This window comes from Ornithorhynchus anatinus, chromosome 4 (genome assembly GCF_004115215.2).
Source record: "Ornithorhynchus anatinus isolate Pmale09 chromosome 4, mOrnAna1.pri.v4, whole genome shotgun sequence".
Classification (NCBI taxonomy): Eukaryota; Metazoa; Chordata; class Mammalia; order Monotremata; family Ornithorhynchidae; genus Ornithorhynchus; species Ornithorhynchus anatinus.
The window spans coordinates 34,256,984-34,283,205 of NC_041731.1; the positions used below are offsets into that span (position 1 = coordinate 34,256,984).

At 51.5% G+C, this 26,222-nt stretch overlaps 1 protein-coding gene across 1 annotated transcript in view; it reads left to right on the forward strand.

Annotated features, from left to right (window-relative positions):
- Window positions 1–26,222, forward strand: part of HMCN2 (hemicentin 2) — a 138,387-nt gene that overhangs the window by 56,912 nt on the left and 55,253 nt on the right. The window contains exons 26-50 of the mRNA XM_039911770.1: window positions 3,011–3,205; window positions 3,958–4,105; window positions 4,267–4,409; window positions 5,088–5,217; window positions 6,117–6,271; window positions 7,469–7,747; window positions 8,729–9,010; window positions 9,260–9,377; window positions 10,418–10,587; window positions 11,111–11,265; window positions 12,633–12,729; window positions 12,981–13,076; window positions 13,814–13,993; window positions 14,292–14,449; window positions 14,906–15,029; window positions 15,959–16,134; window positions 16,617–16,713; window positions 16,930–17,049; window positions 19,401–19,562; window positions 20,737–21,018; window positions 21,130–21,297; window positions 21,607–21,720; window positions 22,331–22,417; window positions 23,479–23,670; window positions 25,438–25,611. Of these exons, the coding sequence (XP_039767704.1) occupies window positions 3,011–3,205; window positions 3,958–4,105; window positions 4,267–4,409; window positions 5,088–5,217; window positions 6,117–6,271; window positions 7,469–7,747; window positions 8,729–9,010; window positions 9,260–9,377; window positions 10,418–10,587; window positions 11,111–11,265; window positions 12,633–12,729; window positions 12,981–13,076; window positions 13,814–13,993; window positions 14,292–14,449; window positions 14,906–15,029; window positions 15,959–16,134; window positions 16,617–16,713; window positions 16,930–17,049; window positions 19,401–19,562; window positions 20,737–21,018; window positions 21,130–21,297; window positions 21,607–21,720; window positions 22,331–22,417; window positions 23,479–23,670; window positions 25,438–25,611 (4,002 nt within the window). The remainder of the gene's footprint in view (window positions 1–3,010; window positions 3,206–3,957; window positions 4,106–4,266; window positions 4,410–5,087; window positions 5,218–6,116; window positions 6,272–7,468; window positions 7,748–8,728; window positions 9,011–9,259; window positions 9,378–10,417; window positions 10,588–11,110; window positions 11,266–12,632; window positions 12,730–12,980; window positions 13,077–13,813; window positions 13,994–14,291; window positions 14,450–14,905; window positions 15,030–15,958; window positions 16,135–16,616; window positions 16,714–16,929; window positions 17,050–19,400; window positions 19,563–20,736; window positions 21,019–21,129; window positions 21,298–21,606; window positions 21,721–22,330; window positions 22,418–23,478; window positions 23,671–25,437; window positions 25,612–26,222) is intronic.

Genomic DNA, 26,222 nt, shown 5'->3' on the forward strand with positions numbered 1-26,222 from the left:
TTAGAACCCAGGTCCTTTGACTCCCAAGCCCCTGTTTTTAGCATTAGACCACGCTGCCTTTCCTGAGGGGTGCCCACAGACAGTTGGATTCATCTCTCCCGGCTGAGTGTTCAGCCTTCCAAGGACTGTGGATTTCAAGTGGCCGCTCGTCCTCGGGGAAGAGGCCAGGGGAAAGATCTCACCCAGTGTCAGCAGCTCCTTGGACCCTAAAGGTCCGTTCCCAGCTGCCCCACGCCCAGGTCAAGTCTCTGGCTCACAAACAGGTTCATCCAATCTCCACCCCTGCTCGCCTCCACTCCCTCAAGCCAAGCCAACCGGCTTGGGCCAAAAAGCCGTTCTCCAGGTCCCTGCGAGGTTAATGGCTAATCAGGACTGCCCTAGGTCCACGATGAGCCTTACTGCCACGGCCGGCGGCCACCCACTGCTTCACAGCTCAGTGCCCAGGCCCGGATCCTGAGCTGCACCCAACTCCACAGAGGCAGGACCTCTGACGGAGACGGAGAGAGAAGTTGCAAGGTTTTGTTCTTCACTCGCTCTCTCTACAGCTACTGAGTCACCAGCTAGGCAAGCCCCCACCTCCCTTTTCCTCCGTCCACCCATTTCCTTGCCTGAAACCCAGGCTTTCCAACCCCCTTTTTTTAAATAGTATTACTTAAGCTCTTACTATGCATCAAAACTGTTCTAATCGCTGGGATAGGAACAAGTTAATTAGGTTGTTCACAGCCCACATGGGGCTCACAGTCTACGTAGGAGGGTGAACAGGTGTTTAATCTCCACTTTATAGTTGAGGAACCTGAGGCACAGAGAAGGAGAGTGATTTGGCCAAGGGCACACAGCAAGAAATTGGCTGAACCGGCATTAGAACCCAGGTCCTTCTGACTCCAACTACTGTGCTCTTTCTATTAAGTCATGCCGCTGAGAAGCAACGTAGCTCAGTGGAAAGAGCCCGGGCTTTGGAGTCCGAGGTCATGGGTTCGAATCCCGGCTCTGCCACTTGTCAGCTCTGTGACTGTGAGCAAGACACTTCACTGCTCGGTGCCTCAGTTCCCTCATCTGTAAAATGGGGATTAAGACTGTGAACCCCACGTGGGACAACATGATGACCCTGTGTCTCCCCCAGTGCTTAGAACAGTGCTCTGCACATAGTAAGCGCTTAACAAGTACCAACATTATTATTATTATCAGTAGCTGCTGAGGACCTCTGGCTTCTCTGTCTCCCCTCCCCCCCACCAGGACTGGACCGAGCAGGGGGGTTGAAGGGAGAGATGGAGAGACACGGGTTTCAAGTCCCGTTTACTCTATGCTGGAGCTTCACAGTCAGCCAGTCAGTCGTATTTATTGAGCGCTTACTGTGTGCAGAGCACTGTCCTAAAGAGCTTGGGAGAGTACAATACAGCAATATAAGAGACACATTACATACAGTCTAGGAGCAGAGCGGAGGTGTGCTGAGCTCTCTGCTGGGTTTTACGCAGCCGTGTTAGGGCAGAACATCTAATGGCAAGACCTGACTGAGCTGAGGCTCGTAGGATGATAACTTAGAGTTGCAAGGGATCTGTTGTCCACATAACCTTTATCCACACCCCCTCCCTCTCATTTCCCCTTCCCTCTCACCCTCTGCATTTCTCCAGTGTCTGCATTACCACCTGCTCTCCCCCAAACTTCTCATTTCCCTACAGACTCTGCATCTTCTCTTTCCATCTTCTCCACGATAACAGCGATTATGGTACTTGTTAAGCACTTACTATGTGCTAAGTGCTGGGGAAGGTACAGGTTAATCAGGTTGGACATAATCCCTGTCCCACACTGGGTTCACACTCTTAACACCCATCTTTTACACATGAGGTAACTGAAGCACAGAGAAGTTAGGTGACTTGCCTAAGGTCGCAAAGAAGACAATGTGGCAGAGTCGGGATTAGGACTCAGGTCCTTCTGACTCCCAGGCTTGTGCTCTATCCACTAAGCCACACTGCCTCTCTGCTCCCAGAGTCCTTGGCAACATCTTCTGGCCCGACATCCGATATATACAGTAGTCAAACGCCCCCGAGCTAGCTTTAGGGAATCCTATCTAGGGAAGGGAGTGTTAGACTGGAGAGTCCCCCCACACAGACTCTGTGATGGACCCCTACCCCCTTGGCTTCACCCTCCGAGGAAGGGAGCGAACAAGCCCTGGCCCCTCCCTCCTTCCCTCTCTCCCTTCCAGCAGGGCTGTGAGGATGAAAGAGATCATGTCTGTCAGTAATGGGCTTGAAATGTTGCAGAGGTATGGGGTGGTTAATACTAATAAATGATAATTAATGACACTTAACAACTGTAAGTAATGCAGGGCTGATTGTTGCCTGATTAGTCCTGAGAGCTGGGGAGCTATCCACCCCCAACACATACCCAAAGAGGAGTTCTGCCTAGTGGAGAGAGCATGGGCCAGGTCATCAGGGGACCTGGATTCTAAACCAAGCTCTGCCCCTTGCCTGTTGTGTGGCCAGGGGCAAGTCACAACTTCTCTGTGGTTCCGTTTCTTCATCTGCAAAATGGGGATTAAATTTACTTATTCTCCCTCCCACTTAGACTGTGAGCCCCATGCCCTCCATCTTCATATCCTACAGACAATTACTCTCCCCTCCTTCAAAGCCTTAGTGAAGGCACATCTCCAAGAAGTCTAGTCTTTTTCTTCTACTCCCTTCTGCGCTGCCCTGACTTGCTCCTTTTATTGATCCCCCATTCCAGTCCCACATCACTTATGTACATGTCTGTAATTTTATTTGCATTAATGTCTGTCTCCCCCTCTAAATTGTAAACTCATTGTGGGCAGGAACTGGGTCTGTTATACCGTTATATTGTACTCTCCCAAGCGCTTAGCACAGTAAGCTCTCGATAAATACAGTTGACTGACCCCATGTGGGACAGGGGGTGCTGATGGTATCTTATTGACCTCGGCACTCATCGTGGTGCTTGCAGCTTAGTAAGTGCTTAACAAATACCGCAATTAAGATGATGAGTCCTTGCTCCCCACCAGGAACACCAACACCTACCGTGGTCTGGCGGAAGGACTCGGCAGCTGAACTTCTGGGAAGCCGGCCAGGCCGAACCATGCTAGAAGAGGATGCCCTGGTCATCGCCGCCGTCTCGCCTGAGGACAGCGGCGACTACGAGTGCCTGGCCACCAACGAGGCTGGCTCGGCCAGGAGGAGAGTCAAGCTGGTGGTACATGGTAAGAAGAGCCTCTCCCGGGCTCGAGGGAGCTAGTTCTGCAGGGCTGGACTCGTGCCCGGAGGTGCTGACAGGGAGATCCTCTCAGCCATAGCCTAGCTACCTTGTAATAATAGTAATAATTGTGGTATCTGTTAAGCATTTACTATGTTCCAAGCAGTGGGATGGCTACGAGGAAATTGGGTTAGACACCATCCCAGTCTCACTTGGAGCCCAAGTCTTAATCCCCATTTTACAGATGAGGGAACTGAGGCACAGAGAAGTGAAGCGACTTGCCCAAAGTCACCCAACAGGCAAGTGGTGGAGCCAGGATTAGAATCCAGTTGCCTCTGACTCCCAGGCCCATGCCCTATACTGTGTCACACTGATTCACCTGTGTCTGCTGATATTCCCATTGCTCTTGGGCTTTCTGATGGTCAAACTGTATGCTGCCGTGGGTGGTGACAGGACTTGCCGCCTTGGGAATGCTGGCTCCCCTGAACTTGGATGCTAACCTGTCTGCTGGGGGAGGGGTGGAGAGAGGCCGACCCATACCCTGAGGGTTCAACACCTGTACGGAAGGCTGGACTGTGGAAGAAGTGGTTGGTAGAGTGGAGAATCTACTTCCTTGGAGAGCTTCAATATCGGAATGGATATTCACCTGTCCCAGGTGGTTTAAAAATTAGCCTGCTTGGGGCTGTGGGTGTAGACTAGGGAAGCCAGAAGTCGGCTCCGATCGTGGTTTTGAATTCTTTTCTCTCTCCCCAATGTCAGAGCCTCCCACAGTCAGAGAAGAGGAGCGCAGGGTCAACGTCTCTGTAATGGCCAATCAAGCCCTGACTCTAGATTGTGACATCTCTGGAGTCCCTGTGCCCACCATCACCTGGTACAAGGATGGACAACCGGTTAGTTACCCTGAGCTGTGGCAGCAGCAGAGGGGGCTTAATTTAGAGACACTGGGGGTCCTGGCCTGATGCAGGAAGAGGAGGGGGTGCCAGGCCCCAGGCAGAGGGCAGCGAGGCCCGGCGGAAATGTGATCTGAAGCTGATTTCTTCTTTCTCCGATCTCCATGGCTTAGATCAGTGGGGGCAACGGCCTCCAAATCCTCAACGGTGCCCGATCCATCCGTTTCCACAAGGTGGGAAGGGAGGAGTCTGGACTCTACACTTGTAGAGCCGTGAACCGTGCTGGGGAGGCACAGAGGGACTTCCATCTCCTTGCGCTGAGTGAGTTTCCTTTCTCAGGATCCCGTCCTCGGTCTCCAACTCGGGCTCGAGCTCCTCGTCCGCCCTGGCAATCATCCTAGCCGGGCGTGGATCGGGCAGGGGAGAAATCTAGCCGGGCATATTGCAGAGGGGTCACCTACCAGGGCATAGAGCAGGACAGCCAAGCCTCGTGAAGCAAAGAGCCGCAGGCCCAAAGCCTGCTGCAGATCAAATAGATTTCCTCTACCTGGAATGGCAAGCAGATGTCCTGGGTTGGGTAGGGGGAGCGGGGACGGTGTTGGGAAGAGGGGGTGGGGATGAGGTGGAGAGGGATGGGGGTGGGGGGAAGGGGATGGAGAGCGGGCATTCCGGAGGGTGAGTGGCAAGCATGAGCCAGTATGGGTTGGGGGTGGGGCCGGGTGCTGATTCCCTCTCCGGTGGGGCACAGAGTTGCTGCAACTCCCAATAAAGCTGGAGTAGTGCCACCCTGCAGACACTGAATGATAAATGCTGAGCGGCTGGGCGACGGAAGAAGAGCCATTCCCTCGCCATGCGTTCCTTGTGAGCCAGAGCTTGGCCACCCCTGGTCTAAGACACCTCCGAGGAGAGCGTCGACTTCATAATTGCGGGCAGCGGCCTGAGACTGACCCTGGGACATTCCCTTGCCTCACTTCCTCCTTTTTCCTGTCTTCTTCCCAGTTCCCCCCTCTGTGCGCGGGTCGAAGGGGGCTTCCGAGGAGGTGACCGGGTTGGCTGGTTCCGAGGTGGTTCTGGAATGTCGGACTGAAGGCGTCCCCCTGCCCCAGGTGGAGTGGACCAAGGATGGACAGTAAGTGCGACCAGGGACCGAGCTCCCTGGGCAGGCCAAGCCGGCCACAGGAGACGGCAGTGCAGTTGGCCATTAGGGGCGGATCACCCAAAACCCAGCTAAACCCACATTCCTGGCACGTTATATTCCTGGGGCCAGGCCTCTTGGCGTGGTGTTGTATCCCCAGGAGATGACTTTGGGGTGAGGACCGTCTTAGAGACCTGGATTTCCATCCAAGCAGCGTGGCTCACTGGAAAGAGCACGGGCTTGGGAGTCAGAGGTCGTGGGTTCTAATCCCGGCTCTGCCACTTATCGGCTGTGTGACTTTGGGCAAGTCATTTAACTTGTCTGTGCCTCAGATACCTCAGTGCTTGTCACGTAGTAAGCGTTTAACAAATACCAACATTATTATTACTATTGCAGCGCGGCTCAGTGGAAAGAGCCTGGGCTTCGGAGTCAGAGGTCATGAGTTCGACTGCCGGCTCTGCCACTTGTCAGCTGTGTGACTGTGGGCAAGTCACTTAACTTCTCTGTGCCTCAGTTACCTCATCTGTAAAATGGGGATTAACTGTGAGCCGCACGTGGGACCACCTGATTACCCTGTATCTCCCCCAGCGCTTAGAACAGTGCTCTGCACATAGTAAGCGCTTAACAAATACCAACATTATTATTATTATTAAGTGACCTGTCTCTGCTTGCCTCAAAAGCACAGAATCACTTTGAGGGGGTAATGGAGTCCTTCTTAGATGGGCCCAGCTTAGGCCTCTGACTTCTTTTCAGAGTAGCAGGGAGAGGACTCCAGCCATCTCCCCCTACTTCAGTCTCTTGGTGTCACTGGGCCCTGGGTTCCTCCACCTAGATACCCCTACCCTGTTCCAGCCCACTTCACTCATCAGCCCACTCCATTTTCTCCCCAACAGGCCTCTCCCACTTGGGGGTCCACGGGCCCAGCTCCTGGAGGATGGGCAAGTACTAAGGATTCCAAACAGTCACTTACGGGACGAGGGCCAGTACCAGTGCCTGGCCTTCAGCCAGGCTGGCCAGCAAACCAAGGATTTCCAGCTCAAGATTTATAGTGAGTCACAGTCCCGGCCCTCACCTCCAACCCTCAGTGAGTTCCCTGCCCCCTCTGTACTGAAGTCTCCTTGTGGGCAAGAAACATGACTACTAACTCTTTTACACTCTACTCTCCCAAGCACTTAGTACACTGCTCTGTACACAGTAAGTGCCCGGTAAATACACTCGAGTGGTTGATTGTCCCAGAAAGTAACACTGTTCAATGACCTCCCTACTGGATTCTGGGTATCTGCGTGTTAGTGATCGAGTGCTTGCATGTTCTGTAGACAAACTACCCTATCGGAGGTCAGCAGAGATGGGTGTTTCTGTGGCCTTCATTGGTGGCTACTTGCTAAGACGCTGCTGGGTCTGATGAAGAGGAAGTGTTGAGAATGAACCGTGTTTGTGTGCTGCCAAACACAAATCTGCTATGCCTGGTTTGCCTGGTATGGCACTTGGGCAAGCAGGCTCCATGCTCTTGGTGCAGGCCTTTCCCTTTCTCTACCTCTGACCTGATAGCTTTGTGTCTCCCATTCATCCATTTGGTGGAATTAATTGAGTGCCTAAGAACTACACTAAATGCTAGGGAAGAGATGAAATAAAGGATGAATGAGACCTGGTCCCCGGCCATCAGAAAGTTGGAGGTGGACACAGGAGGAGAAATCAGTACAGAGATATGCTAGCCAAAGAACACAAAGACAGTAATAAACACAATAAGAGCACCAAACATTTAGAAGTGAAGGAGCCATTCCAAACCGATTAGACTGTAAGCCCATCAATGGGCTCTATCTGTTGCCGAATTGTTACATTCCAAGAGCTTAGTACAGTGCTCTGCACATAGTGAGCACTCAATAAATACTATTGAATGAATGAAACCTCTTACTGCCCAAGTATAGCGATCCAGAATGGAATAGTCACAACAGCCCCAATCCCAACGTTTTAACGTTCGTGGAGGCCGATGCTGTTGCCGCTAGAGTCCTTCCTCCACTGCCCAGAGAGGAGGACCTCACTGGAAACAGCTTGACTTCCCATGAGCTCCTGGCCTTGGCCGTTAGCTTGGTCTCCTACGATCTTTCCTGCTACTGTAGCACTCTGATCTCTCCTGGAAAGAACTAGCTAGGTGGTAGAAAGGTTATGTTCGGAGTTCAGACTTCCAGGTTTCCGAGTGTTAACCCTGGGTTTCCCCTCATTCCTCCTACTTTTGCCTGTGCCCCAGCACCTCCCACCATCTGGGGCTCCAATGAGACCGCTGAGGTAGCCGTCATGCAGAACCACGACGTCCGGCTCCAGTGTGAGGCCCGGGGCTCCCCCGCACCCAGCGTTACATGGTACAAAGACGAGGCCCTGCTCTTCCCGAGCGCCAAGGTCGTCTACGCCAAGGGAGGACGGCAGCTGCAGCTAAGCCGGGCTCAGGGCTTGGACGCCGGCCTCTATGTCTGCAAGGCCACCAATGTGGCTGGGGTGGCTGAGAAGGCAGCGAGGCTCGAGGTTTACGGTGAGATGCCTGCCAGAGTGGGAGGTGAGGGAGGAACCGGGAGGCTGGGGTCCTGATCAGAGATGTGTGTGATCAGAGGAGGGAACAGAGTGGGTGGGATCAGGCTGTGCTTCAAGCAGGGCGGAGGGACCAGGGTCTTGGATTCCATCACTTCAATCCAATCTACTCTTGGGAGTGTGGGCATGTCAGCAGGGTTGGTCTTGGTCTTTTAGGAAAAATGGGAGCTACCCCTTTAATAGGGATCACCCCCTGCTATTTGGCTACCTTGACCACGGAGCTGAAGCCCATAGCAAAAGGGGTCAGAGAGGCAGCCCTCTTCCCAACTGAAGGGGACAGTTGGGGAGGACTGAGGCAAGCCCAGTATGCTTATCTGGTTGATGCCCAGGTTCTTTCTTGGCCTTCCTTAGCCCTTCTTAGCCCTCTGACCCTTCCAAAATTTGAGTACGACACAGAGTGAGGCCCAGTGTGTGGCTCATGGGTTGGGCACGAGGACTGGATTCTGCAGAACAGAACTGGGACATCACCTGTTCCCTCTTCCCCTTAGATTACCGAGCCCCATGTAGGTTGGGGATTGGGTCGGTACTAATAATAATTATGGTATTTATTAAACACTTACTACAAACTAGGTGTAGGGGTAGGTACATGATAATCACCTCAGACCAGTCCCTGCTTCACATAGAGTTCACAGCTTAAGAGGTAGGGAGATCGGGATCCTCGAGTAAAATGAAGCAGGGTGATTGAGGTCTTCTTTCAAGGTCACCCAGCAGGTCAATGGTAGACCTGGGATTAGAACCTGTCTTCCAATTCCCAGTCCTGGGCCCTGTCCACTAGGCTACGCTGCTTCCCACCGCCTGTGCTTTCTTGGCTCTACCCCATTGCTTAGCACAGTGGTTTGGTGCCTAACAAAACAGTACCGTAGTAACTATTATTAGTATTAACCCATCCTCATCTGTTCCCCCTCCTCCTCCTCCTCCTCTCCAGTCCCACCCACCATCGAGGGCAGTGACCGGGACCCCTGGGTCAGGAAGGCTGTTGCCGGCCAGCCCTTAGCCCTGGCATGTACTGCCAGAGGGCACCCAGAACCTACGCTCACCTGGCATCGGGACGGCCTCCCTCTGGTAGAGAGCAATGGGACCTGGATTCGGGACGAAGGGCAGACTCTGAGACTAGAAAATGTGTTAGAGACGGCAGGAGGACTTTACAGCTGCCTGGCCAAGAGTCCAGCTGGGGAGACGGTGCTCCGCTACTCCGTGGAGGTGCAGGGTGAGCCAGTTGGCCTGCTGGGCACTCGGCTTTGTGCCATCTGGGACAGGGGCGGCCCGGGTCATCGGGGGGCCTGGACATCTCCTGAAACTCAGCACAGAGCTATAAATGGAGTATGCCCAGGGTGGGCATTTCTGCCACAAGCCTGAGGCCTGGGTTCTCCCTGACAAGGGCAAGATTTACCCCCCTTCTCTCCTCCACCCCTTGGCTGACATCTCCATTCCACGTAACTCTGTCTTTTTTTCCCAGTGCCCCCCCAGCTCCTGGTGGGAGACGACGGAGAAGGTGCAGGGCAGGTGACGGCGATTGCCGGGGACTCCTTGGCACTGCCCTGCCATGCCACGGGTTCCCCAGTGCCCACCGTCCAGTGAGTTGGGGTGGGCAGAGCCTGGGGAGGAATCTGTGGTGGTTGGCGAGGAAAATGGACTCTTCCTAAAACTGCTTTTCTGAGCCAGGCCTAGGACAGCGGTGTAATTTATTTATACTGATATCTGTCTCTCCCTCTCAACTGTAAGCTAACAGTGGGCAGGGAATGTGTTTGTTTATTGTTGTATTGTACTCTTCCAAGTACTCAGTACAGTCCTCTGCACAAAGTAAGCATCGGTAAATACGATTGAGTGACTAACTGGTCGAGTCACCCTAAGACAGGACTGCTCCACTGAGACCCCGTGGGTTGGGGAGTGATTCAGTGGCCCTAGATAACAACTGTAATAATAATTGTGAAATTTCTCAAGCATTTCTGGTGTGTCTAAACTACTACTAAACGTTCGAGTAGATACAAGCAAAATGGGTTGGACACGGTCCTTGTCTGACATGGGGCTCCCAGCCTCAATTCCCATTTTACAGATGAAGTAACTGAGGCAAAGAGAAGTGAAGTGACTTGCTCAAGATCACACAGCAGACAAATGGAGGAGTTGGGATCAGAACCCATGACCTTCTGACTCCCAGGCCCTTACTCTACGCACTACGCCTTGCTGCTTCTCATGGGGGTTATGAAGAGGGCTACTAGTGGGGCCCTTCTGAGTATTATGTTTTGGGATCTGGGAACCCCTTTCATTCACTCATTCGTCCATTCATTTATTCAATTCGATCGTATATATTGAGCGTTTTCTGTGTGCAAAGCACTGTACTAAGCGCTTGGGAGAGTACAATACGATAACAGACACATTCCTGCGCACAACGAGCTCATAGCATAGAGGGGGAATCAGACGTTAATAAAAATAAATAAATTACAGATATATACATACGTGTTGTGGGGATGGGAGGGAAGATGAATGAAGGAGCAAGAAAGAGCAGCGCAGAAGGGAGTGAGAGGAGAGGAGGGCTTAGTTCTCTGGAAACAGCTACTCAGTACTCACCTTCCTGGGCTCTCGACCCAGCCTCAGTTGCCACTCCTTAACTTCTCAGGTGGCTGCGGAACGGAAGGCCCGTGGCGGAGCAGGCCGGGCTGAAGGTGTCCCCGGACGGGACCACGCTCCACATCGGCCAGGTGCAGCTTGACCACGCAGGGCCCTATGCCTGCCAGGCTAGCAATGAAGCCGGCACGGCCGGGGCCGAGGTGGAACTCGTGGTGCATGGTGAGCTGCCGGACGAAGGGAGGAGCGCATCAAGTTGTCCTGGCTCCGATCGGATGGTGGGAATGGGACAGGCAGTTGGTAGAATGGAGGAATACTGTCCTTGCAAGTACTAGCAGGGGGAGGAGATGCCCCAGTGGGGAGGTTGGAGGGGAGCACTGGCTTGGATCCCCCCACCTCCTCCACTCTGCCGGAGAGTGAGGGTTCTATTCTTATAACAATAATAATAATGATGATGGGGTAGATACGAGCACTGTTCTGAGCACTGGGGTAGATACAAAGTAATCAAGTTGGACACAGTCCCTGTCCCATCTGGGGCTCAAAGTCTTAATCCCCATTTTACAGATATGTGGCAGAGGCAGAGAGTAGTGATTTACCCAAGGTCACACAGCAGACAAGTGGCGGGGCTGGGATCAGAACTCACGTCCTCTGATTCCCAAGCCCGTGCTCTTGCCACTGGGCCATTCCGTTTCTATCTAACTGAGCGTCTTCCTCCCTGTCTCTCCCTCATCTCTCCCTGGAGCAGAGCGCCCATCCGTGACTATCGTTGAAGGAGACAACATCACTGCTCCTTTCCTGCAGCCCGTGACCATCCAGTGCGTGGCCACGGGCACCCCACCCCCGAGCTTCAGGTGGTGGAAGGATGGGGCGGCTCTGCCAGCCAACGAGGGCATCCTGCAGGTGGGTGACGGGGGCCAGGATGGTGTGGCTGGGCTAAGGGACCCTGGGTTAGGTGTCGGGGAAGTTTATTTGAGAAGCAGCATGGAGTAGTGGCTGGAGCCCGGGCCTTGGAGTCAGAAGGTGATGGGTTGTAATCGCAGCTCTGCCACTTGTCTGCCATGTGACCTTGGGGAAGTCACTTCACTTCTCTGTGCCTCAGTTACATCATCTGTAAAATGGAGATTGAGACTGTGAGCCCCATGCGGGACAGAGACCGCATCTACCCATTTGGCTTGTATCCTCCCCAGCGCTTAATGCAGTGCCTGACACATAGTAAGCACTTAACAGATACCTCGATTATTATCATTCATGTAACTGAGCATGTTCCAGGAGAGCCTTTTTGGAGGTGTTTCTAGCATATCACTGGCCTTCTAAATAGTGTGCTTACCCCAGGAAGACTAAGAGCAAAGAAGCTTTCCATCAACACCTTCCCCACTCTGCTGAGATACCAGGCAGTGTGGCCAATGGAAAGCAACAGTCCATACCCCCGCTGGTCCTGGGTGCTCAGAAGCTGTGGTTTTGGTTTAGGGGAGAGGCTGAGAATATATCAGTGCCACCTGGGGGGCTGGCAAGGGCAGAATCAACTGGATTTGAAACATTAGTGCCGAGCTCCAGGAGATAAACTCTCTGTGGGCCCGTGTTCTTTTCACTTAGAGAAATGAAGTGACTTGCCCAAGGTCACATAGCAAACAAGTGGCGGAGCTGGGATTAGAGCCCATGACCTCATTCATTCAATAGTATTTATTGAGTGCTTACTTTGTGCAGAGCACTGTACTAAGCGCTTGACACTGTACTAAGACTCCTAGGCCTGTGCTCTAGCCACAATGCCATGCTAGCACTTAATCGTGTGCAGAGCACTGTACTGAGTGTTTGTGAGACTACAGTGTGACATTATAACTGACACAATTCCCTGCCCATAATGAGTTTACAGTCTAGAATGAAAGGGAGAGGAGAGGAATGGCCAGTGGGTCTCGGGGGGAGGGAACATGGTCACTTGGTGTTCAGGCCACGTCACCAAGGAGGGTCAACACAGCTACTTTACTTCCAATGGAGTAAAATCCAGCTACTTGACCGTGGAATCTCTCGGGTGCGTGGCTGGAGCAATAAAAGATGGCAGCTTGTCTGGCTTTCTTCCTCTTCTCCCTCTTCTCTCCCCTCTTTGGTGATGTTGCAGCCTCCAAGCCCCTGTTCTTTGGTACTTTTTAACTCTACGTCTTTGCTGGAGGAGAGGAGGGGAAGGGTCCGCTCTGAGAAGCAGGGCTGAGTGCGCATTCCAGGCTGCTAACCAGGAGGGGCCCAGAACTGATTCTTTCTTTCTTTCCTGACAGATTGAGAAGGTGGACCTGACAGATGAAGGCGTCTACACCTGTGCTGCCATCAACTTGGCTGGGGAGGATAAAAGGGAAGTGACTCTGAAGGTGCTGGGTGAGGAGATGGACGAAGAGTGTCGGGTGGGGGGGGGAGGAGGGGTCCGACAGAGCTTTGGGCTGAGTGTGTCCAGTGCCAGTCAGTGCATCGGGGAGCACACAGGAAATGGGAGCAGGCTGAGGCGGTACCCTGGGGTGGGGACAAATTGGGGAGAGGGGTGGGGAGGGAAGGGGAGGATAGGGATTATGAGGTCTGAAGGGCCGGGCTCGGACGTCTTAGAGAGAGATCCTAACGCCATCTCTCCCCAGTGCCACCCAACATTGAGCCTGGCCAAGTGAAGAAAGCTGTCCTGGAGAACACCACTGCAGCCCTGGAGTGCCTGGCTTCCGGGGTCCCACCTCCCAGTATGTTCCCCCTCCCTCCCTCCTCCCTTTCCTCCCTCCAGCCCCTAACCATCCCCAGGATTCACTCACATCACAGACAGATCCCAGGAGGAGTCCCTGCCTGATCCTCCCACTCCCATCCCTCCAGGCGGAATGAGCTAGAGCCTGGGAACGGGGTCCCAACTGGAAATGATGTATCTGAGCTGGGCAGAGATGGGGGGAGGAATCATTGCACTGCCAACCACCCTTCCCCACAATCCCCCAATGGCTGCCTACGACCAACTGGTTGGATGGATCTTCCTGGTCACCATTCTTAGAGCTTGAGGTCCAGAAAAAGGACTCTCTCCCTCCTTCTGTCTGCAGAGGGTTAAGGGATGGGGCAGGGGAATGAGAGAAGAAGGTTCCAAGTCAGAGAGGCGGGAATGTGGTCAGAAAATGGCATGCATAATGGAGGGAGGTATCACCAGGTACTGTATCTAACCTTATGATCTTGTATCTACCCCAGCATTGGGCACAAAGTAAGCATGCTTAACAAATACTACTATTATTATGATTTTGTGGCAGGACCCCTCTGGGCACCCAGGCCCTCCCACACCCTCATCACCTACTGATCCCAGGTGCTGCCCCTGGGGGACCTCTTGCTTTCCTGGATTAATTGAATGAACCCCCATTCAAGCAGTCACATACTCCGCACCCCCAAGGGTTCAGTATCCTTCTGGTCTTCAGCTGACCAGGAGCCCCTGTCTCTCCTTATTCAGAAGTATCCTGGTTCAAGGGGCGCCGCCAGCTGGCCCCCTCCAGGCCCGGAGTGACCGTGTCCGGGGGCGGGCGCGTCCTGCGCATCGAGCGGACCCAACTCTCTGACGCGGGCAGCTACCGCTGTGTGGCATCTAACGTGGCTGGCACCAGCGAGCTGCAGTTCAGCCTGCGGGTCAATGGTGAGTTACTGGCTGGAGGAGATGGGCCTTGGGTAGCCTGCTCTGCCATCCAGAAAATGATCACGGGCTCCCTCATCACTCCCAAACTCCATGGCCCCAAGATGCCAGGAAGGTCCCTGAGCTGGGTTGGAGCAGAAGCAGTACCAGGGTCCATCTAAGTCCAGGAGTAAACTGGTCCTGCCTGGTTTGATCTTTGGCGCTGAGGGTCATCCTTGAGAAATGAATTGGTGCTTGCAAGATGCATTTGGTGTCTCTGCCTAAGCTTACCTACAGTGAAAGGTGGCATATCCCCTGACAGTGCCTCCCCGCATCACGCTGGCTCCCAGCCTCCCGGGCCCCGTGGTGGTGAGCGAGCCAGTGAGGCTGGTGTGTAACGCTTCCGGGATCCCCACCCCTACTTTGCTGTGGCTGAAAGATGGCAACCCTGTGTCCAGCAGTGGGACCTCAGGCCTCCAGGTGAGTGTGACCGGTTTGGGGTGCACAGATGTCTGGGCCCAGCTCTCTCAGCGGGAGGCAGAGCATTCTGGGATGGGCCCAGTGGGAACCATGGGCTTCCCATCCCCACTGCGGAGACTTGGGGAGTGGGGCAGAAAAAATGGGAAATCCGGGAGCCTAGGGTCTTTCCGTGTCACGGTCTTAGGATCAGGGTTGCTGCTTGCTGGGTGGTGGGGTGAGCGGGAGGGTAGGTGCCCGGGGAGGGAGAGATGTGGAGTTTGGAGTGGGAGAGAAGATGATTGATCAAACTGACCACACCTGCTGTTCCTGAGGCCGAGTGCTCTGGGGGTCTTGGCTCCCTCCCTTGCCCAGGGCACTGTCACAACTCACCCTCTGCCCTGTGTGAGTCAGAGAAGGAGTTGGGGTTGGCCTGCAGAGGCAGCCATTTCTGAGATCTCTCTCTGGCTCCGAGGACAGATCTTCCCCGGTGGCCGGGTCCTCACTCTGGCCAGCGCCCGGGTATCGGATTCGGGGACGTACTCCTGTGTGGCCGTGAGCGCCGTGGGAGAGGATAGGCGGGACCTTGCCCTTCAGGTGCACTGTGAGTAACAGACAATCTTCGCAGGGCTGACAGGTAGGGCAGTGAATGCCCAGACCACCACTGGTTCCCTTCACATCAAGTAAACTCCTGTCAGCTGACTCTCGGGCATTCCATCAGCAATCTCCGTTACTTTTCCACTCTCTTCTCCCATCCCTCCCCAGCTTATGCTCTTCATTCTTCTCAAGATAATCAGCTCATTTTGCTTCATTCCTTTCTCTCCCACTGATGACCTCTTGCTCCCACTCTTCCCTTTTCTTGGAGCCCCCTCCCACTTCAAATCCAACAGACTACTGTTTTCCCAATTTTTCCTAACTCTTCTGAACTCTCATCTCCAAAAAACCTCCTCTGGTTCATCGATGGCATCTGAGTGCTTACTTTGTGCCGTACACTGAACTAAGAGGCTGGGAGAGTATAACACAACAAAACTGACAGACACATTTCTGGCCCATAACAAATTTATAGTCCAGAGGACTATAATCTCTAGACTCTCTAAATTACAGTCTAGAGGACTGTAATAAATCTCTAAATTCCTCAGGTTCTGTCCTCTCAACTGTTACTTCAGCATTTCCCATCCACCTAAAAAGTGTTGAACCCAATCATCTTAAATATCTTTCACGTTTCTCTTTTTCCTCTTATCTGGAAATTATTTTGGGGGTCTGTCTCCTTTGCTAGACTGTCAGCTCCTTGAGGGCGGTGATCTTTATTTTACGGTCCCAATATTTTACTGCACTTTATTGTACCCTCCCAAATATTCAATATAAAGCTTGTCATCGTAGGCACTCAAGAAATATTACTGATTGACTGGACCGCAGAATTATGAGATGAGCGCCGGTTCTGAATTAGTCCGACTCTCTGCTAGAGACTTGGAGACTTGCCCAGTGGAAGATATTAGCTCTGGGGCTATGACCTGCCTGTCATGTTGCTTCCAGTGCCCCCAAGTATTCTGGGAGAAGAGCGGAATGTGTCGGTGGTGGTCAACCAGTCGGTGACTCTGGAATGCCAGAGTCATGCCGTCCCCCCTCCGGTGTTGAGCTGGCTGAAGGATGGACGTCCCTTTGTACCCAGACCTGGCGTCCATCTGTTGGCAGACGGGGCCCTTCTCCAGGTGAGGGGCCTCAGTGGCCTAAGGATGAAAGTTCCCAGGCATCCACTCACGCGTGGTTCCGGGCCAGCTCTTTGTCTGGCCAACGGAAATGGTGCCTGCCCACTAGAGTTTACGTAGGTAGACGATATCATCATTCAAGGGCAAATTAGCTCCCCGATAGCTGTTCACCCTCTGAAAAAGTGCAGAAATGAGATCAATCGGCAAACCATTTCTGTCAGTGCCCAAGGTTCCTACTACTACTAATCGTTATTGTTCTGGTACTTGTTAAGTGCTTACTCTGTGCCAAGCACTGTTCTACGAGCTGGGGTAGATACAAATGAATCAGGAAATCGGTTGTCATTTGTCCCCTCTCCCTCTCACATGGTGGGTTCGGCCGAGAGCCCTCTGAATCTAGCAGTGGTGGCCCTGGGTGTTGTCAACTGGCAGGGTTTTCAGGGGAAGAAGAACCATCTAATTATGCTCTGGCTTTATCAACTGCCCAGGTGAAGCAAGCTAAGATACAGGATGTGGGAAGGTACACCTGCGAGGCGTTGAACAAGGCCGGTCGCTCAGAGAAGCACTACAACCTCAACGTCTTGGGTAAGGGCCATTAGGGAGCCAATGGAGTATGGGCGGGGGTTAAAGATCATGTGTGGATCTCAGACCACCCCACTCAATTCCCCAAATATGCCGAGGATGGATTACACCTGCCTCTTGGGTAATTAAGGTAACAGAATTCTCATGGGGGATCAGATTGTGTGTCACAACTCTTCCCCCGTCACCCTCCGGTCAGCATCTTCTCTCTGCTTCGCTCAGTTCCTCCGTATTTCTCCTCTCGGGAGCCCCGCGTCCTATCTGTGACCGAAGGACATCCTGCCAGCCTGACCTGTGAATGCAGGGGGATCCCCTTTCCCAGAATCACCTGGAAAAAGGACGGTAGGAACTTCCTGCCTTGGATTTACTCTGCAGAGTTTGGAGGATGGTTCTGCCAGTACTCTAAGCTGCTTTCTCTCCCTTCCTTTCCCTCCCTCATCCGTGGCTCTTCCCCCTTCTTCTAGGTTGCATGGTAATCCTGGTGGCGGGGAAAGGGAAAAGGAGGTGAGGGTGGCACTTGAAGTTATGCCTGCTTGCAAATGTGTTAGAACATTCTGTAGTCTCATTTCCGTCTTCCGTCCGAAAACTCCTCTCCTTACCGAAACCCATCCCAGGTGGTCAGAACTTGACTCCAATCCACTTAAAAAATCTACAAAATTGCCCTGATCTTGATTATAGTGTTTGTGTGCCCTTATGGGTACAGTCCAGTTAAATTTTTTCAGTGTAGATATGTGACATTTACTGAGAACTTATTACGTGTAGAGCACTCTACTAAGTGCTTAGAAGAGCACAATACAACAGTTTATAGACAAGTTCCCTGCCCACAATAAGCTTACAATCTTTGGGGGGGGGGGAGACAGACAATATAAATAATTTATAATATATATTTCATAGATATGTATGTAAATTCTGTGGAGCTGAGGGTGGAGCAAATACCAGATGCCCAAAAGTCACAGATCATAGTGCATGGGTGGCACAGATAGGAAATGGAGTAAGGGAAAAGAGGGTTTATTCAAGGAAGTCCTTCTTAGATGTCATGAAGTGTTTATTGTAATCACCCTTTTTCCTTGGTTCTCCTCCTTGAGGGCTTGGACTATGTTTTTGCCTCATTTTAAGCCTGTAGTGCCCAATTTATATTTACTGAACTCATATTTTTGTCTTTTAGACAGAGCACAGAGTCTTTCTGCTTCAGTCTATTTTTATTTCTCTCCTTCTACCTTTGCGAAGGTATTAAGATGATTTTTTCATTTCTGACAGATAATCACTCGACCTTCAAAGTTTTATTGAAAGTACATAACCTCCAAGAGGCCCTCCCCAACTAAGCCCTCATTTCCTCTTCTCCCACTCCCTTCTGCATCACCCTTGAACTTGGATTTGCTCCCTTTATTCACCCCTCCCTCAGCCCCATAGCAATTCAGATTTGTAATTTATTTACACTAATGTTTTACACTCCCCCACTAGACTGTAAGCTCATTATAGGCAGGGAATGTGCCTACCGGCTCTGTTGTCTTGTACTCTCCCAAGCGCTTAGTGCCGTTCTCTGCACATAGTAAGCGCTCAATAAATGATTGATTGATTTAAGTGTAAATACCCGAAGAATCTACATACCAATACACACTTATAGCCTACTGTAATCCTCTGTGGTCCTCTGCTCCTCTCCAGAAGCAGCGTGGCTTAGTGGAAAGAGCCCGGGCTTGGGAGTCAGAGGTCATGGGTTCTAATCCCGACTCCGCCACTTGTCAGCTGTGTGACTCTGGGCAAGTCACTTAACCTCTCTGTGCCTCAGTTACCTCATCTGTAAAATGGGGATGAAGACTGTGAGCCCCATGTGGGACAATCTGATTACCTTGTCTTGATCTACCACAGAGCTTAGAACAGTGGTTGGCATGAGGTAAGTGCTTAATAAATACCATTATTATTATGTGGGAGATGGAGAAGGGAAGCTGTTGACTGTTGACTTAACTGGCAGCTGACTGGGTTTCGTAGACTCATGAACGTTATTATTCATAATGGGGCTTTCTGGGTCCATGAGCATCCTAGCAGTGGGACTCTCTGTGAATGTCAGACATCTTAAATGCTTTGCTTCTCTGGCACTTCACACCTGGGAATAATTGATCCACCCTGCCCGGGGATGCTTGGGACCCTAAGAAGAAGTCATGTAGAGAGACTGAGGTTTGGGAAAACCAGTGGGTTGCTCAAAGGGGACAGCTGTATTTCCCTCTCTCTTTTTTTCTAAGTACGTATTTGTTAATCACTTACTATGTGACTGGCACTGTTCTAAGCAGTGGGATAGATAAAAGATAATCAGGTTGGACACAGCCCCATCCCACATGGGGCTCACAGTATAAGGGAAGAGGTTTTGATCCCCATTTTACAGATGAGGTAACTGAGCCTTAGAGAAGTGAAGTCTCTTGCCCAAGGACACATAGCAGACGAGTAGCGGAGCTGGTGTCATTCATTCATTCAATCATATTTATTGAGCACTTACTGTGTGCAGAGCACTGTACTAAGCACTTGGAAAGTACAATTCGGCAACAGATAGAAACAGTCCCTGCCCCAAAATGGGCTCACAGTCTAGAAGGGGGAGACAGACAACAAAATAAGTAGACAGGCATCAATACTGTCAAAATAGATAAATAGAATCACAGATATATACATAGATCCTCTGACTCTAAGGCCCGTGCTCTTTCCAGGTGCTCCCCTGCCTTCCGACGGCGAGAACAGAGAGTCCTTGTCTGCTGTGGGGAGGTTGCTGTACCTGGGGAAGGTACAGATCTCCCAAGAGGGGAACTACTCTTGTGAGTGTAGTAACGTGGCCGGCAGCAGCAGGAGAGAACAGAGGCTGGAGGTGCACGGTAAGTCGGAGCAGGGATTGGAGGGGAAACCCACGGGCACCGAGGGAGCGGGGGACACTGAACGGTTCGACCGTGGCACAGAAAAAGAGCCTGCAGTCCTGGTACTTGCCAATATCCTACCATATCACTGCCCTAGAGTCCCACAAAGCCCGGGGTTGGAGGGCTGTGGGACAGGATCCTGCTGGGACCCCCTCACATCTCACATGGTCCAATTCTCTTCATAACAATCACAATAATAATAATTGTTGTAGTCGCTAAGCGCTTACCGTGCCCCAAGCGCTGTATTAAGTGCTGAGGTAGGTGCAAATTAATCAGGTCAGACCCAGTCCCTGTCCCACATGGGGCTCACGGTCCAGAAGAGAGGGGGAACGGGTATTGAATCCCCTTTTACAAATGAGAAAACTGAGGCTCAGAGAAGTTAAGTGACTTGCCCAAGGTCATGCAGCAGGCAAGAAGCAGAGCTGGGAGTAGAACCCAGGTCCTCTGACTGCCAGGGCCTCGATCTTTTCACTAGACTATGCTGCTTCCCAATAACTGCCTTTTATTAGGACAGAACCTTTTTTTTTTTTTTAAAGAACTAGAAAAGGAGATTTTCCCCAGATTTCCTCAGTAAAAGCCTTTACAGTCAAAAATTACCTTACTTGAATACATGCCAGGTCTTTTTTTATGGTATTTAAACATTTATTATGTGCCAGACACTGTACTAAGTGCTCGGGGAGATTCAAGCTAAGTCAGGTTGAACACAGTCCATGTCCCACATGGGGCTCACAGGCTTAATTTTTACTTTCCAAATGAGGTAACTGAGACCCAGAAGAGTTAAATGACTTGCCCAAGGTTACCCAGGAGACAAGTGGTAGAGCAGAGATTAAAACCCAGATCCCTCTGACTCCCTGGCCCCTTTTCTATCCACTAGATGATGCTGCTTCTCTTTGATGGTTTCCTTAGCTAAATCACCTCAGTGCCTTTAACCTGTCCTTAGGAGTTTCATTTCCAGCCAAATAATCCTTTTTGGAGACTCTTTCCTGGGTCTCTCCAAGATCTCCCTGTTCCTTTCCCGTTGCCGAAGCATAGAGCAGGACTTGATTCTCTGTTTCCCGGGAATAGCACTGTGGGTGCGATAAGGAAGTGGCACACTCAAGTGAGTCCTCTCCCCTTTTCCCCTCACCACTTTCAGTTCCTCCCAAGATCACCAACGGTGGGGAGCCCCTCACCAGAGTCTACGCGACACGGGCCGGCACTGTCTCCCTGGAATGCGAAGCCACGGGGAGGCCCCCGCCGATGGTGAAGTGGGAGAAGGATGGCCAGCCCGTGCGGAGCGGACGGGGACTGCGCCTGGAGGACGGGGGGCGGACTCTATTGGTGGAGCAGGCGCAGAGGTCCCACGCTGGGCGCTACGTCTGTGTGGCTGAGAATGCAGTTGGACAGGATGAGAGGAGGTTTGACCTCCTGGTGCAGGGTGAGTCCTGGGATAGCCGTACTGCCGTACTGGGAGGTGGAGAGGATGAGGGGACCAGGGCGGGCCTAGGCAGATCTGGCCTTCTCCATTAATATCTTGTCCTGTTTCTAGTTCCCCCAGAGCTCACTGGGGACACAGAACCTCTGAAGAATGTCACAGCTGCCCTGCACAGTACCCTGACACTGTACTGTGAGGCAACTGGAGTCCCTCCCCCAACTGTGCGCTGGTTCCATGGAGAGCTGCCCATCATCCCCGAGGAGAATACATACTTCTTGTCAGGTGAGGCACATGCTCAGATGTAGAACATTTCCTGTCAGACCCAGATACACATTCTAGACGTGCATTTCTCGGTGTCAAAATTCCATCTGAAGAGGATTACAGATGTCAAAAATTAAGCTGCAGAGATTTCCCCCAGTTGTATCCAACGGCCCCAGTTCCCTCCTCGATGGCTTCCCTGGTGCACTGTGCCTTGGGAGAGAAGTGTCGGGTTGCTGCCTGAATCCTCTGCCACTTTCTGAGTTGAGCTTTGGGCGAGAGAGTGAGGTAGACCCCAATGCCACTCACATTAGGGTCCCCTCCTCTCCCCAGGAGGATGGATTCTGAAGCTGATGCGGGTGCAGGAGAAAGACAAGGGCCTCTATTCGTGCCTGGCCAGCAATGAGATCGGAGATGTGAGCAAGAACTTCAGCGTGGACGTTCTGGGTAAGGAAGCAGCAGCCCGAAGCCCCGCCTGGAAGTTTTCTGCAGAGATCTGAACCTTTGCTCCAGGCAGATCTAAGGCTCGCCAACTGGAATTCCTAGGACTCTGTTTAAATTGGGGCCCTGAGAATGGTCTCTGGCTGTAGACAAGAGGGTGAACTGGAATTGGTTTGTTCTGCCCATCCCAGTCCTCCTCTCCACTGTGACAATGTCTAGGAAATAATACCTAGTGATTTCCTAGTAATGCCTAGTGATAACTCCTAGTAATTATTATTAATAATCTAGTAAACCTAGAGAAGCAGCCTGGTCTAGTGGAAAGACCACGGGCTCCACCACTTGTCTGCTGTGTGACCTTAGGCAAGTCACTTATCTTCTCTGTGCCTTAGTTCCCTCCTCTGCAAAAATGGCGATTAAATGCCTGTCCTCCCTCCTACTTATATTGTGAGCCCCACGTGGGACCTGATTATCTCGTGTCAACTGAAGGGCTTAGAATAGTGTTTGACACATAGTAAGCATTTAACGATATTATCTGTTACCCATCTGACTGGCCAGGAAGGCCAAGGACCCTGGCTTTCCTGGCCCCAGCTGTTGTTGTTCTCTCCTGGAACCCCAGTGCCTCCCAGCATCGTCAACGAGGATGCGGAGGAAGTGCTCAGAGTCCCTGAGGGCCAAGCTACCAACTTCTCCTGCAATGCCACGGGTAAGAATAATTCAGGTTAGGGCTATAATCGATGAGGGCCCGGGGGGAAGCTCAAATTGAACAGAGATCCTCTGGTCCCTGCTTCCTTCACCTCGGGGAGAATCGGCCCGTCTGGCCCTCGGTGCTGAACAAATAACTTTCACCTGCCTCTTTGGCAGGAAGGGGGGTACTCCGTGAGAGATCACTGTGCTCATGGAGACGGGAGGAGCAAGCCACCTACCCATTCTGATCCTCAGGTTCCTCACTGATAAAATTGGGGCGAAATACCTGTTTTCCATCCTTCTTAGACTGTGAGCCCCGGGTGGAAAGGGGATCATGTTGTATCACACCAGCGCTTCGCAGAGTGCGTGGCACATAACACTGATTAAATATCATCATCATCATTGTCATCAGTGGTATTTATTGAGCACTTACTTTGTGCAGAGCACTATACTAGAAGCTTGGGAGAATACAAAGGAACCCATAGACACATTCCCAGCTCCCAGTGAGCATGCAGTCGTTATTATTTTTCCCCCATTACTGATACTTGTGATTTTGCTTCTGGGATTACCTGCCAACTTCTGAAAGTTGCCAGTGCCCAGTTCTGAGCCCCATGAAACTGGTCTAGGAGGCACCAGCACAGGAGCTGAGAGTACGAGAGTTCTGTGGCTACGAGGCAAACGCAACTCAAAGCTGAAGAATTTCACCTTTTTCTCCTGCTTGCTTCTTTGCTTAGAACAGTGCTTGGTACATATTAAGCGCTTAACAAATACCGTTATTATTATGATGATGATTATTATATAATGATTATTATTATTATGAGAAGCAGCATGGCTCAGTGGGAAGAGCCCAGGCTTGGGAGTCAGTGGTCACGGGTTCGAATCCCAGGTCTGCCACTTGTCAGCTGTGTGACTTAACTTCTCTGTGCCTCATTTACCTCATCTGTAAAATGGGGATTAACTGTGAGCCTCACGTGGGACCACCTGATTACCCTGCATCAACCCCAGTGCTTAGACAGTGCTCTGCACATAGTAAGCGCTTAACAAATACCAACATTGTTATTATTATTATTCTCTGGCCAGGTAATCCCAAACCAGTGATCACGTGGTTCAAAGATGGCCGCCTTCTTCCCGAGGGATACCCCTACTCTGTGTCCCCAGATGGATCCTTTCTGCAGATAAATCAAGCCAACCTCTCCAGCTCGGGCCACTACTCCTGCATTGCCTCGAACTCCATTGCCGAGAGGACCAAGCACTACCAGCTCAGCGTCCTGGGTAAGAAATAGGGAACCAGCACAGAGAATCCAGCAGTGCCTCTGTTGGCTGAGCAAATACTCTGAGTGCTAGAATCTGTTCCTCTGACACTGTCCGTCTGGCTCATTTGGAATCCACCTCCAACCACTGATTTTGTAGCCCACGCATTTATTGACTCATGGAAAAGCCCTAATAGCTGGGTGTTCTGAAGGGGCCAGAGTATCCAACCTCTTGAAAAAGGTTCTAGTCCCTCCCGGCTCCACTATTTGTCTATGTGACCTTGGCCAAGTCACTTCATTCAATAGTATTTATTGAGTGCTCACTATGTGCAGAGCACTGTACTAAGCGCTTGGAATGTACAATTCGGCAACAGATAGAGACAATCCCTGCCCATTGACGGGCTTACAGTCTCTGGGCCTCAGTTAGCTCATCTATAAAGTGGGGATTGAAACTGTAAGCCCCACGTGGGACAGGGATTGTGTCCAACTTGATTTGCTTGTATCCACTCCAGCACTTAATACAGTGCCTGGCACATAGTAAGCACTTAACAAATACCAAAATTCTTCTTCTTTATTATTACTTTGAGAGGAAGGGTCTTCATGGAGCAAATGAGAAAGACACCTACTGTCTCTAGTGTCAGCTTTGGGTTAACTATTGGAAACTGCCCCCTAATTCCAGGGCACCTGGGTTCTGCAAAATTTCTGTCCCTGCCCCTCTCCCCCTCCCAACTGACACACCCCTGCTCTGGGGTTCCTGCTCCCCACAGTACCTCTGACACCTGAGCACAGGGAGGGGCGGACAGTGAAACAGCAAAGGCAGGACCTGGAAGCAAATATGGGTCACTGTAGAAGCCATGAGGGAAATCCAGATGCAGTGGCTTAGTGGCAAGAGCAAGGGCTTGGGGGTCAGAGGATGTGGGTTCTAATCCCAGCTCCACCACTGATCTGCTGTGTGACCTTGGGCAAGTCGCTTCACTTTTCTGTGCCCCATTTAGCTCATCTGTAAAATGGGGATTAAGACTGTGAGCCCCATGTGGGACAGGGACTGTGTCCAACCCGATTACCTTGTATCTACCCCAGCAGTTGGAAAAGTGCTTGGCAAATAGTAACAAACGCTTAACAAATACCATTATTATTATTATTACTAATTAGACAAGCAGCAACCCCTGGTGAAGGTGCCATAGGCCACTGGGCCAGACAGTATGAGTTCATTCATTTAATTGTATTTATTGAGCACTTACTGTGTGCAGAGCATTGTACTAAGCACTTGGACTGCACAATTCGGCAACAGATAGAGACAATCCCTGTCCAACAACGGGCTCACAGTGCTTATCCTCTTTCTGGCACATCTGTTAAGGCTCCTTCTGGCCTTTCTGCCCCTTAGCATCAGGTATTGCAGGTCTGGTATAGGACTTTTCCCCCTGAAGATTCTGAATTGTGTTTCCCCTTCTCAGAGAAGCAGCATGGTTTAGTGGAAAGAGCACGAGCCTGGAAGTCAGAGGACTTGGGTTCTTATTCCAGCTCTGCCACTTGTCTGCTGTGTGACCTCGGGCAAGTCACTTAACCTCCTGTGTGTCAGTTATCTCCTCTGTAAAATGAAGATTAAATCCTATTCCTTCCTACTTAAACAGTAAACCCCATGTGGGGCAAGGATTGTATCCAATCTGATTACCTTGTATCTACCCCAGCACTTAGAAGGGTGCTTGGCTCCTAGTTAGTGCTTAACAAGTACCTTTATTTGTTATCATCATTATTATTATTATTCTCTGATAAGACTCCTGTCCCCTAGTGGCTCCCATCATTTCGGGGGTGACCGAGGAGAGTGCTGATGAGGAAGTAACAGTGACGGTCAATAATCCCATCTCTTTGATCTGCGAGGCCCTGGCCTTCCCTTCTCCTACAATCACCTGGATGAAGGACGGGCTTCCTTTCGAGGCTTCTCGCAATGTCCAGCTGCTCCCAGGTAACTGTCTCTATCGACCCCAACACCTTGGGATTCACAGCTCTGGGACCCTACACCTCGAGGTGCAGAGATGGAAGCGGGGGGATGTGGAGGTGGGTTGGCTCAGAGGAAAGTATAAAGTTTACAGCTCCAACTCTCTGGTTTCCAGGGCCTTAGAGTCCTCCCTCTGTGCTGATGTTGTTGGTCTTTACCATTAGATCGTGTCTTGAACCACCTGCTAGATTGGATGCTTGGACCTGTCAGTCACTCGTATTTATTGAGCGCTTACTGTGTGCAGAGCACTGTACTAAGCACTTGGGAGAGTACAATATAACGATAAGCAGACACATTCCCTGCCCACAGTGAGCTTAAAGTCTAAGGGGGAGACAGACATTAACATAAATAAATGACAGATACGGACATAAGTGTTGTGGGGCTGGGAGGAGGAGGAATAAAGGGAGCAGTTCAGGGTGACACAGAAGGAGTGGGAGAAGAGGAAAGGGAGGCTTAGTCGGGGAAGGACTTTTGGAGGAGATGAACCGTCAATAAAGCTCTGAAGGCGGGGAGAGTAATCATCTGTTGGATATGAGGAGGGATATGAGGAACCACCTCAGTTTAATTAGTTCTCTGGG